Here is a 12,911-nt window from a genome sequence, read left to right on the forward strand (position 1 = left end):
CAAGTACCCCCAAGTTGAAGCCACTATTTCAGGACACTTGTAGAGTTTCGTCGTTATCTCATTGCTCTCTGCAGGGTATCGTGACATTTATGGACAGTCTTAATGCTCATGGATTTTTTACTCAGCTCTCTGGAGGGTTTTGTATTTCTTTGATACAGATAGGGATTATTAATTAGAATGTCCATTCTAGATAATATAGAATTGCTAACATGGGACCCTAACAATAAACTCCTACATGTGTATTTAGACCACCATTTCTAAACCCAAGCTTTAAGTAGCATTAAATGTCTCCATTCCATTTTAGTGATAAAAAGTCTATGCAAGTTGAACTGACTTACAATATTTCTCTATAACTGGGATAATTACTAAAAACATTATATTTGAAGGGTATCCGAGGAGACATGTCAAACTGTGCTTAATCTGATGCAAATTCTTAAATTCAGAGTGGCAGGAAACTTTGCTTTGCAATGCTTAAATGGCTTGCTTTTTGTGTATGCACTTGCTGAAACAGTGGGAAATGTCTACAGATAATCTCTCTGTACATATTTATAGACGGCCCGGACTCCTCTATGTAACATACTTGTGGAATGGAGTTTTGTGCATAATATTAAATATTGTCACTAAAGATAATGTCATAAAAATCATTTGGAAAAATTTGAAGGCGTTGTCCTGGAAGTTGCAGCAACCAAATGACAAAAGGACTAGTAAAAAGGACATTGTCTTATCATATGCCGAGTACCAAACCATCTCGTCAAAACGGAGCTAAACACGTCCATTAAAAACAAGCTGTGCGCCTCCGTTGCTAATGTTTTCAATGGTTTCCTGTTAAAAGAAAGAGAAAAATATTATTGATGCAAAAACAGACATAAGAAAAAAACTTTTTTTGGACCAAAGTAGAAAAAAAAAATCTGATATATTTATAGAGTACCTTGCAAAAGTGTTCAACTCCCTAAAAAAATCAACAGATTTGGATTCAAAATGATACTTGCATAGATTATTCCACCTGGTATTTTTTATTGTGATCCAGTATGCTGAAAAACTGAAGTATGCTACTTGTATAAGTATTCAATACTTCTTGTGTGGTGTACAGAAGTTCATGTATGGAAGTTTCTGGAAGGTTCTGGATGATCTATGTAGTTTCGTGCTTATGTGTATTGTCAGTACGTTTTATGTTGCATGAATGTGAAGTGTATTGCCTAGCTGCAGCACTGAGTGGGTTACTGTCTGGGAATGTATCTTTTGAAAGTCATGTGACCTTGTGTTATATATATATATATATATATATATATGTGTGTGTGTGTGTGTGTGTGTGTGTGTTTTCAAGGTGCATGATTGGAGCTTTTTGCTATTTGTCTTCTTGGAGTTGAGTGCTGTTCTGTTGGAGTGTTGCCTGCATGCAGGTACCTTCAACCTACATGTGGTGAAAATGGATGACGCAGAGAGGTGGCCTAGAAGTTTTTCCTAGGACCCCTACCCCAAAGTATAATTGAAGTGTGGAGTCCGCCATGCAGAGTTCCAGTCGTCTGAAGTGGGTGAGCGACCGGTAGAGAGCTCCTGCCTTGCTAAGCAATATTTTCTAGGACCGGTGCTACACAGATAACTTGGACTGTGGACCCAGTGTCATCCTGTGTCTGCCTCTCTGTCCTCACCACTAATTCTTCCTGCACTGGTGTGTTATGTTTAAACTCTGTCAAGCTGTTGTATCCTATACCTATCCTTGTTTATTCAAGTAAAGTTGTAGTTGCCGACCGTTCCCAGCAATTGTGTGTTTCACTACTACCCATGTGTGTGAACTTTATTACACCTTCAGTTTCACCGCGGAGAAAGGAACGGTGGCGTCACACGTGACAACTATTGAAACAACCAACCCCATCTTAATAGCCGGGACATGTCTTCGGTAACCCTCCGTGTGGGCGATGGTAGTGCCATAGTGAAAAGGCCCTACTCTAATTCCCGCCATCTCCTAGGCCAAGACTCACTCCTCGGATGCTGCAATTGTTGCTGCAATTTTGTGGCAGCTCATAGTTTGTACAGATAAAAAATGTGACTCTAATATTTGTCGTAGCATTGGTCTCTACAAGTGATTCATTAAAGGCAATCTGTCATGTCGTACATGCAACTAGATCTGTGTGCAGCAGGTTCTAGATCAGGAGCTGCTGAGTACGTATATATATATATATATATATATATATATATATATATATATATATAGTTTCGTACAATGGTGGAATTATTCTCCAGGATGCACAACAAGATGTGAAACTGTAGAATTCTGCAGATCTAACTGCAGATTTTGAAGCAGACTCGCGGGCAAGTTTAAGCCATTTTCAATTCTGCATCTAAGGGCTCCTTCACACGGGTTTATGTGCAAATGCGCACGCTTCAGTGCAGCGTATTTGTGCTATGCACGAGGTTGATTTGTGCATGTATTTTGGCATTGTACTGTACTTTTTTACGCACGCAGGGCCTGTTCATATGTGCATGCAACACCCTCCCTTCCACTCTGATTTAAAAGGCTACTTAACCTAAGGAGGCCCAGATGTGTTCTTTTCCCTGTGGCTTTACAAAGCATATTGCGCATTTGCACGTTCATGGAGCGCACATTTGCACACCTCCCATAGACTTCTATGGGGACCTTTGCTGCACAAATGCGCAGGAAAAAAAAAGCATATCCTCTTTTTTGGCGTGCACAAAAAACGGGAAATGTATATGAACACATTGATATAATTGGGTTCTATTCTCTGCATATTGTGTGCAAATTGTGCTTGCCCAAATACGCCCATGTGAAGAAGCCTTGACTGTGACTTGCGGTGTATCCTGTGCGCTATTTCCATTTATGTGGAAAGTCCCTTAGTTGGACTTCTTAACCCAAAATGAACATAGATTAATATTACTAAATTACCAGTTAGAGAACCTTCACTCTGCATTTCTGTATACACTGTAGGTTTCCATCCTACCACTGTTACATAAGATTTACCTATCATTTCAGGTACATTAGGAGGATAAAAACCAAACGACCATCAAAGTGGCCTCCATTTCACACATTAAAGCCTACGGCTTCATCCCAGGGTTCCATCTCAATACTGTTTTGGGCATTTGAGACCAAACCGCAAAACAGAAATCCAAGTCTTAAACGGGTTGTCCTACAATTGCAAGTTATCTTTTATCCATGACATAGGGGATAACTTGTTGATTAGTGGAGGTTTCCCCACTGAGACCCCCACCAATCTTGAGAGCGGGGAAAAGAAATGGAGCGCCAGCCCATTTGCATGACCAGCAATCCACTCTATCTCCCCCTCACTGCAGGGGGTGCAGTAAGTCTGTAGGGAGGAGGATGGGGGGAATGGGACATCCACTTCTCAGCATTGTAGTGGGGTCTCAGCTGTGAGATATCCCACCGATCAACAAGTTACTTCTAGAGATGAGCGAGCGTACTCGTCCGAGCTTGATGCTCGTTCGAGTATTCGGGTGTTCGAGATGCTCGTTACTCGAGACGAGTACCACGCGATGTTCGAGTTACTTTCACTTTCATCTCTGAGACATTTGCGCACTTTTCTGGCCAATAGAAAGACATGGAAGGCATTACAACTTCCTCCTGTGATGTTCCAGCCCTCTACCACCCCTGTGCAGTGAGTGGCTGGGGAGATCAGGTGACACCCGAGTGTTAAAATCTGCCCTGCCCGCGGCTCACCACAGATGCATTCTGGCAGAGATCAGGGAAAGTGCTGCTGGTGCCGGAGCTGCTATAGGGAGAGTGTTAGGATTGATTTTAGGCTTCAAGAACCCCAACGGTCCATCTTAGGGCCACATCTGACCGTGTGCAGTACTGTTGAGGCTGCTGTGAGCAGTGTTGCACAATTTTTTTTTTTTGTATATCGGGCGTGCAGAGCATTGCGTCCTCAGTCTGCAGTCATTGTACAGAGTATTGGGGCAGTACTGGTGAAGCAGGGACAGTGGGAAAGGTGAAAGAGATATACTGTCTATATAGGTAGTGGGCTTTTTCAAAAAAATTGGGGAAAATACTATATTTGGGCTGCCTGTGACCGTCTTCAGTGTACTGCGTGTCTGCTGGGGGTAGTAGTCCTAATTAATATGCAGCTAAGCGTTACAGCAGGCTTGCGCAAAATAGTTTCCTGGCTCTGCTGTGCCCGTTACATCACCGCCGTCATAGCGCCAGAGGGAAACAGTATACATAATATACGCTGCATACAGTATCTGTCTGGTGTTTCAGCTCACCATTTAAACAAATTGAAGCAAAATACTTAAGGCCTACCACTGCCCTTTGGCCACTTGACTGCTTCTGCGCTGTGAATTCCACTAGCTCAGTCCTACGCACCTACGTCTCACTACAGGCGTGCACAAAATTGTTTCCTGGCTCTGCTGTGCGGTCCGTAAGCGAAGTCAGCCTCCAACCACTGGCCAATAAGCGGCACATTTAATTACAGCGTTCTGTTTGTGCTCTACTCGTAATACACCATGCTGAGGGGTAGGGGTAGGCCTAGAGGACGTGGACGCGGGCGAGGACGCGGAGGCCCAAGTCAGGGTGTGGGCACAGGCCGAGCTCCTGATCCAGGTGTATCGCAGCCGACTGCTGCGGGATTAGGAGAGAGGCAAGTTTCAGGGGTCCCCAGATTCATCTCACAATTAATGGGTCCACGCGGTAGACCTTTATTAGAAAATGAGCAATGTGAGCAGGTCCTGTCGTGGATGGCAGAAAGTGCATCCAACAATCTATCGACCACCCAGAGTTCTGCGCCGTCCACTGCTGCAACTCTGAATCCTCTGGCTGCTGCTCCTCCTTCCTCCCAGCCTCCTCATTCCATGAAAATGACACATTCTGAGGAGCAGGCAGACTCCCAGGAACTTTTCTCGGGCCCCTGCCCAGATTGGGCAGCAGTCGTTCCTCTCCCACCAGAGGAGTTTATCTTGACCGATGCCCAACCTTTGGAAAGTTCCCGGGGTCCGGGGGATGAGGCTGGGGACTTTCGGCAACTGTCTCAAGAGCTTTCAGTGGGTGAGGAGGACGATGACGATGAGACACAGTTGTCTATCAGTGAGGTAGTAGTAAGGGCAGTAAGTCCCAGGGAGGAGCGCACAGAGGATTCGGAGGAAGAGCCGCTGGACGATGAGGTGACTGACCCTACCTGGTGTGATAAGCCAACTAAGGACCGGTCTTCAGAGGGGGAGGCAATTGTAGCCGCAGCACAGGTTGGAAGAGGCAGTGGGGTGGCCAGGGGTAGAGGCAGGGCCAGACCGAATAATCCACCAACTGTTTCCCAAAGCGCTCCCTTGTGCCATGCCACCCTGCAGAGGCCGAGGTGCTCAAAGGTGTGGCAGTTTTTCACTGAGAGTGCAGACGACCAACGAACTGTGGTGTGCAAGGTTTGTCGTGCCAAGATCAGCCGGGGAGCCACCACCACCAGCCTCACCACCACCAGCATGCGCAGGCATATGATGGCCAAGCACCCCACAAGGCGGGACGAAGGCCATTCACCGCCTCCGGTTTGCACCACTGCCTCTCCCCCTGTGCCCTATCCTGCCACTGAGATCCAACCCCCCTCTCAGGACACAGGCACGGCCGTCTCCCGGCCTGCACCCACATGCTCACCTCCGCTGTCTTCGGCCCCATCCAGCAATGTCTCTCAGCGCAGCGTCCAGCGTCGCTAGCGCAACAACTGTTTGAGCGCCACGCACCCGCACGCTCAAGCGTTAAACGTGCACATAGCCAAATTTATCAGCCTGGAGATGCTGCCGTATAGGCTTGTGGAAACGGAGGCTTTCAAAAACATGGTGGCGGTGGTGGCCCCGCTCTACTCAGTTCCAAGTCGCCACTACTTTTCCCGATGTGCTGTCCCAGCCCTGCACGACCACGTCTCCCACAACATTGTACGCGCCCTCATCAACGCGGTTACTGCCAAGGTCCACTTAACAACGGACACGTGGACAAGCACAGGCGGGCAGGGCCACTATATCTCCCTGACGGCACATTGGGTAAATTTAGTGGAGGCTGGGACTGAGTCAGAGCCTGGGACCGCTCACGTCCTACCCACCCCCAGAATTGCGGGCCCCAGCTCGGTGCAGGTATCTGCGGCCGTGTATGCTTCCTCCACTAAACTACCCTCCTCCTACGCAACCTCTGTCTCGCAATCAAGATGCGTCAGCAGCAGCACGTCGCCACCAGTCGGTGTCGCGCGGGGTGGCAGCACAGCGGTGGGCAAGCGCCAGTAGGCCGTGCTGAAACTACTCAGCTTAGGAGAGAAGAGGCACATGGCCCACGAACTGCTGCAGGGTCTGACAGAGCAGACCGACCGCTGGCTTTCGCCGCTGAGCCTCCAACCGGGCATGGTCGTGTGTGACAACGGCCGTAACCTGGTGGCGACTCTGCAGCTCGGCAGCCTCACGCACGTGCCATGCCTGGCCCACGTCTTTAATTTGGTGGTTCAGCGGTTCGTGAAGAGCTACCCACGCTTGTCAGACCTGCTCGGAAAGGTGCGCCGGCTCAGCACACATTTCCGCAAGTCCAAAACAGACGCTGCCACCCTGCGGACCCTGCAACATCGGTTTAATCTGCCAGTGCACCGACTGCTGTGCGACGTGCCCACACGGTAGAACTCTACGCTCCACATGTTGGCCAGGCTCTATGAGCAGCGTAGAGCTATAGTGGAATACCAACTCCAACATGGGGGGCGTAGTGGGAGTCAGCCTCCTCAATTATTTACAGAAGAGTTGGCCTGGTTGGCAGACATCTGCCAGGTCCTTGGAAACTTTGAGGAGTCTACCCAGATGGTGAGCGGCGATGCTGCAATCATTAGCGTCCCCATTCCTCTGCTATGCCTCTTGAGAAGTTCCCTGCAAAGCATAAAGGCAGACGCTTTGCGCTCGGAAACGGAGGCGGGGGAAGACAGTATGTCGCTGGATAGTCAGAGCACCCTCATGTCTATATCTCAGCGCGTTGAGGAGGAGGAGGGGGAGGAGCATGAGGAGTAGGGGGAAGAGACAGCTTGGCCCACTGCTGAGGGTACCCATGCTGCTTGCCTGTCATCCTTTCAGCGTGTATGGCCTGAGGAGGAGGAGGATCCTGAAAGTGATCTTCCTAGTGAGGACAGCCATGTGTTGCGTACAGGTACCCTGGCACACATGGCGGATTTCATGTTAGGATGCCTTTCTCGTGACCCTCGCGTTACACGCATTCTGGCCACTACGGATTACTGGGTGTACACACTGCTCGACCCACGGTATAAGGAGAACCTTTCCACTCTCATACCCGAAGAGGAAAGGGGTTCGAGAGTGATGCTATACCACAGGACCCTGGCGGACAAACTGATGGTAAAATTCCCATCCGACAGCGCTAGTGGCAGAAGGCGCAGTTCCGAGGGCCAGGTAGCAGGGGAGGCGCGGAGATCAGGCAGCATGTACAGCGCAGGCAGGGGAACACTCTCCAAGGCCTTTGCCAGCTTTCTGGCTCCCCAGCAAGACTGTGTCACCGCTCCCTAGTCAAGGCTGAGTCGGCAGGAGCACTGTAAAAGGATGGTGAGGGAGTACGTAGCCGATCGCACAACCATCCTCCGTGACGCCTCTGCTCCCTACAACTACTGGGTGTCGAAGCTGGACACGTGGCCTGAACTCGCGCTGTATGCCCTGGAGGTGCTTGCTTGTCCTGCGGCTAGCGTCTTGTCAGAGAGGGTGTTTAGTGCGGCTGGGGGAATCATCACGGATAAGCGTACCCGCCTGCCAACTGACAGTGCCGACAGGCTTACACTCATAAAGATGAACAAAGCCTGGATTTCCCCAGACTTCTCTTCTCCCCCAGCGGATAACAGCGGTACCTAAACAATACGTAGGCTGCACCCGCGGATGGAAGCATCGTTCTCTATCACCATAAAAAACGGGGACCTTTTAGCTTCATCAATCTGTGTATTATATTCATCCTCCTCCTCCTGCTCCTCCTCCTGAAAGCTCACGTAATCACGCCGAACGGGCAATTTTTCTTAGGCCCACAAGGCTCAGTCATATGACTTTTCTAAACAATGTTTATATGTTTCAATTCTCATTAAAGCGTTGAAACTTGCATCTGAACCAATTTTTATTTTAACTGGGCCGCCTCCAGGCCTAGTTACAAATTAAGCCACATTAACCAAAGCGATTAATGGGTTTCACCTGCCCTCTTGGTTGGGCATGGGCAATTTTTCTGAGGTACATTAGTACTGTTGGTACACCAATTTTTTTGGGTCCTCGCCTACAGTGTAATCCTAGTAATTTATATGGGCTTCGCCTGCACTCATGGTACAGCAAGGTGTGTGGGGTTGGCCTACACTTTTGCTACATAAATGTAACTGGGGCCTTGTCTATACTGCAACTACTGAAATGTGAAAGAGACTGTTATCTCCCTAAACTGCTGCAACGGGAATGTTACTGTGGCCTGTCTTGACTGCTACTACTACTGAAATGGAACTAATACTGTGCTCCCCCTATACTGCTGCTTCGGAATTGTTACTGTGGCCTGTCTTGACTGCTACTACTACTGAAATGGAACTAATACTGTGCTCCCCCTATACTGCTGATTCGGAATTGTTACTGGGGCCTGTCTTGACTGCTACTACTACTGAAATGGAACTAATACTGTGCTCCCCCTATACTGCTGCTTCGGAATTGTTATTGTGGCCTGTCTTGACTGCTACTACTACTGAAATGGAACTAAGACTGTGCTCCCCCTATACTGCTGCTTTGGAATTGTTACTGGGGCCTGTCTGGACTGCTACTACTACTGAAATGGAACTAATACTGTGCTCCCCCTATAATGCTGCTAGTGATATGTTACTGGGGCCTGTCCCTAATTCTACCACTGAAATGTTACTAATTCTGGGCTCTGCCTATACCGCTGCTAATGCTATGTCACTGGGGTGTGGAAACGGAGGCTCCCCAAAGACATGATGGTGGCGAGGCCATTTCCCACCAACACGGTTACTGTTAAGGTGCATATAACCACAGACACGTGGAGAGGACACGTAGTGCCTCCAAAACATCCCCCTCCTCCTCCAACAATGAAAACATTCTTGGCAAATACCTTTGCATTGGTCCGTCTGGTGGCAGTCCAAGAATTTCACCTTTACCGACACAACAAGGAGGCCCCCACCATCCCCCCACCACGGCCCACTTAATCCTGGCCACATTCCGAAAACCAACTAAATAAAACCGTGCTACTAGGTCAGCAGTCGCCACCACATTCCCACCAACGCGGTTACTGTTAAGGTACATATTACCAGTCTGACTGGGGCATGCACTGTGGGCCGAAGCACACCTGTATTGTATGTGACGTTAGCTCTGCTGAGCAGGGCACTGCAATGGGATACATTTATGTACCACCGGTGGGTTCCAGGGAGCCACCAATGCTGTGGGTCCACAGGGACTTCACATTAGGGATTTGTACCTGCCAGTGTCTATGTATTAAAAACTCCATTCAGACTGGGGCATGCAGTGTGGGCCGAAGCCCACCTGCATTTCATCGGACGTAACCTCAGCTGTGCTGGGCAATGCAATGGGATATATTTATGTACCGCCGGTGGCTTCCTGGGACCCACCTATGCTGTCGGTCCACACGGAGTTGTAAATGCATGTGTCTACTTAAAAAGAACCCCAGTCTGACTGGGGCATGCAGTGTGGGCCGAAGCCCACCTGCATTAAACCTGACGCTACCTCAGCTGTGCTGGGCACTGCAATGGGATTTATCTATGTACCGCCGGTGGGTTCCAGGGAGCCACCCATGCTGTGGGTCCACACGGACTTCACAATAGGGAGTTGTACCTGCCTGTGTCTATGAATTAAAAACCCCGGTCAGGTTGGGGCATGCAGTGTGGGCCGAAGCCCACCTGCATGTAATCTGACGTTAGCTTTGCTGTCCAGGGCACTGCAATGGGATATATTTATGTACCGCCGGTGGCTTCCTGGGACCCACCCATGCTGTCGGTCCACACGGAGTTGTAACTGCATGTGTCCACCTCTAAAGAACCCCAGTCTTACTGGGGCATGCAGTGTGGGCCGAAGCCCACCTGCATTAAACCTGACGTTACCTCAGCTGTGCTGGGCACTGCAATCGGATTTATTTATGTACCGCCGGTGGGTTCCAGGGAGCCACCCATGCTGTGGGTCCACAGGGACTTCACAATAGGGAGTTGTACCTGCCTGTGTCTACGTATAAAAAACCCCAGTGTGACTGGGGCATGCAGTGTGGGCCGAAGCGCACCTGCATTTAATCTGACGTTAGCTCTGCTGTCCAGGGCACTGCAATGGGATACATTTATGTACAGCCGGTGGGTTCCAGGGAGCCACCCATGCTGTGGGTGCACACGGAATTCCCATTGCGGAGTTGTACCTGCCTGTGACTATTTATAAAAAAACGCGGTCTGACTGGGGCATGCAGACACCTTGACAGAATGAATAGTGTGTGGCACATAGGTTCCCCATTGCTATGCCCACGTGTGCAGCTCCTGATGGAGGTGGCACAGGATTGGATTTCTCATTGCTTCTGTACAGCATTGTGGGCTATCGCCCCGCCCCTTTTAAAGAGGGTCGCTGCCTGGCCCTGCCAACCCTCTGCCGTGTGTGTGTCCGGTTCCTCCTCATGGCAGACGCACTTATAAATAGACATGAGGGTGGTGTGGCTATGAGGCCAGCGTGTGGCATAAGGGCAGCTGAAGGCTGCGCAGGGACACTTTGGTGTGCACTGTGGACACTGGGTCGTGCTGCGGGGGATTGGGCAGCATGTAACCCAGGAGAAGTAGCAGCGGAGTGTCATGCAGGCAGTGATTGTGCTTTGTTGGAGGTAGTGTGGTGCTTAGCTAAGGTATGCCTTGCTAATGAGGGTTTTTCAGAAGTAAAAATTGTTGGGAGGGGGGGGCACTCTTGCCGCTATTGTGGCTTAATAGTGGGACCTGGGAATTTGAGATGCAGCCCAACATGTAGCCCCTCGCCTGCCCTATCTGTTGCTGTGTCGTTCCCATCACTTTCTTGAATTGCCCAGATTTTCACAAATGAAAACCTTAGCGAGCATCGGCGATATACAAAAATGCTCGGGTCGCCCATTGACTTCAATGGGGTTCGTTACTCGAAACGAACCCTCGAGCATCGCGAAAAGTTCGTCTCGAGTAACGAGCACCTGAGCATTTTGGTGCTCGCTCATCTCTAGTTACTTCCGATTCTGTTACAACCCGTTCAAGTGCAAGTAAAAATACTCTGGTAGGAAGTCATTGCTCGATTAACAATAACTACAGGACGGCTTTTCTCCACTCTTACAACCTGAGAAGTTTGAGAAAAGGGAATGTCAATTTGTGGTTGATAGCAGTTTTAACACTGAGATGACTGATTTCAAGTAATCTTAGAATTCTAAATAAGCTTCTAATATATTTGTCATCATTGTCGTCATCACATCTTATTGTTTATTGTCTAAGCAGTTACAGGGGGCTTCAAACAAGCCAGGGAGTCAATAGGCCAAAACATATACCACTGCCATTTAGCTTTTAGGAGTCATTTCTATTTTGGTTATTGGCTGCTCTTGAATCTGAGTTAGGGAGGACGCTCACTGGCGATTTTTTCTTTCTTGCGCTGTGAGAGCACGAGAAAACTCTCGCATCGCAGCGCAAGAAAGACGTCGGTATAGAACCAGCATGTCGCTAGTGGTTTCAATGGGGCCAGCGGCAGCAGCGCTAGCCTCATTGAAAACATAGGGAGAATGCCGCGGACTTCTGCCACAGCTGTGACAGCTGTGGCAGAAGTCCGCGGCATTCTATCCCATTGCTTTCAATGGGATCGGCACTGTACACGGTTGAGTGTGGCGGAATAGACGGAATAGATGACATTTCTAGATAGACTGCTCATATTCATCTCTTCAGTTTGCCAACATAATGAGCTGTTGTTGAGTATCCATCTAAGGGCTCATGTCCACGGGCAAAATATGATTTAGGATCCGCAGCGGATTACCTGCACGTGGATCCGCACCCCATAGGGATGCATTGACCACCCGCGGGTAGATAAATACCCGCGGATCGTCAATAAAATGGATTTTAAAAAAAATTGAGCATGAAAAAATCTGGACCATGCTCCATTTTCGTGCGGGTCTCCCGCGGGGATGGCTCCCGCGGGCTTCTATTGAAGCCTATGGAAGCCGTCCGGATCCGCGGGAGACCTAAAATAGGAATTTAAAGCATTTACTCACCCGCAGCGGGCCGGGAAGCTCTTCTCTTCCTCACGGCCGCATCTCCCTTGCTTCGGCTCGGCGGATGTGCCCGGCGCATGCGCACGGCACGTCGACGACGTGCCGGCGACGTGCCGCCGGCGTCAGGAATTCATCCGCCGGCCGAAAAAGAAGATCCGGCCGTGAGGAAGAGCAGAGCTTCGCCGCCCGCTACGGATAGGTAAATTCTTATTTATTCGTATTTTCAGCGCTCATGTCCGCGGGGCAGGAGGGACCCGCTGCAGATTCTACATGTAGAATCCGTAGCGGGCCCGATTTTCCCCGTGGACATGAGGCCTTAGACAGCCGCCATTAAAGAATAAGGCCGGCTTCACACAGGTGTAAGCGTTTTTGTGCTATGCGTATTTGTATGATGAGCTTTGTGTTTTTTTACGTGTATCTGTGCATATCTTACTGTACTTTTTACGTGCATGCCCAGCATATATGCGCTTGCAAAGAATCATGCAAGCATGCACTCCCTCTGATTTCAATGGCCAATTAAGCTTAATATAGGCTAATACACACCGAAATAGGACATGTAACTTTTTTTTTCACGACCGAAATGCGTGCTCAAAAAGAACACGTTACCGAACCCATTTACATCAATGGGTTCTATTCACTGCTTACGGTGCGCATAGATTTTGCGCATGTAATACGCAGCACAAATGCGTTCATATAAATCAAC

General features: G+C 49.2%; 1 protein-coding gene across 1 annotated transcript in view; it reads right to left on the reverse strand.

The window, feature by feature from the left end:
- Positions 1–674: 674 nt before the first annotated feature.
- The window catches only part of TMEM196 (transmembrane protein 196), a 57,489-nt gene continuing 45,252 nt past the window's right edge, over positions 675–12,911 (reverse strand). Inside the window, exon 4 of the mRNA XM_066585228.1 lies at positions 675–822. Within this exon, the coding sequence (XP_066441325.1) occupies positions 763–822 (60 nt within the window). The 3' untranslated portion in view covers positions 675–762. The remainder of the gene's footprint in view (positions 823–12,911) is intronic.

Source organism: Eleutherodactylus coqui, chromosome 12 (genome assembly GCF_035609145.1).
Source record: "Eleutherodactylus coqui strain aEleCoq1 chromosome 12, aEleCoq1.hap1, whole genome shotgun sequence".
In the NCBI taxonomy this organism is placed as follows: Eukaryota; Metazoa; Chordata; class Amphibia; order Anura; family Eleutherodactylidae; genus Eleutherodactylus; species Eleutherodactylus coqui.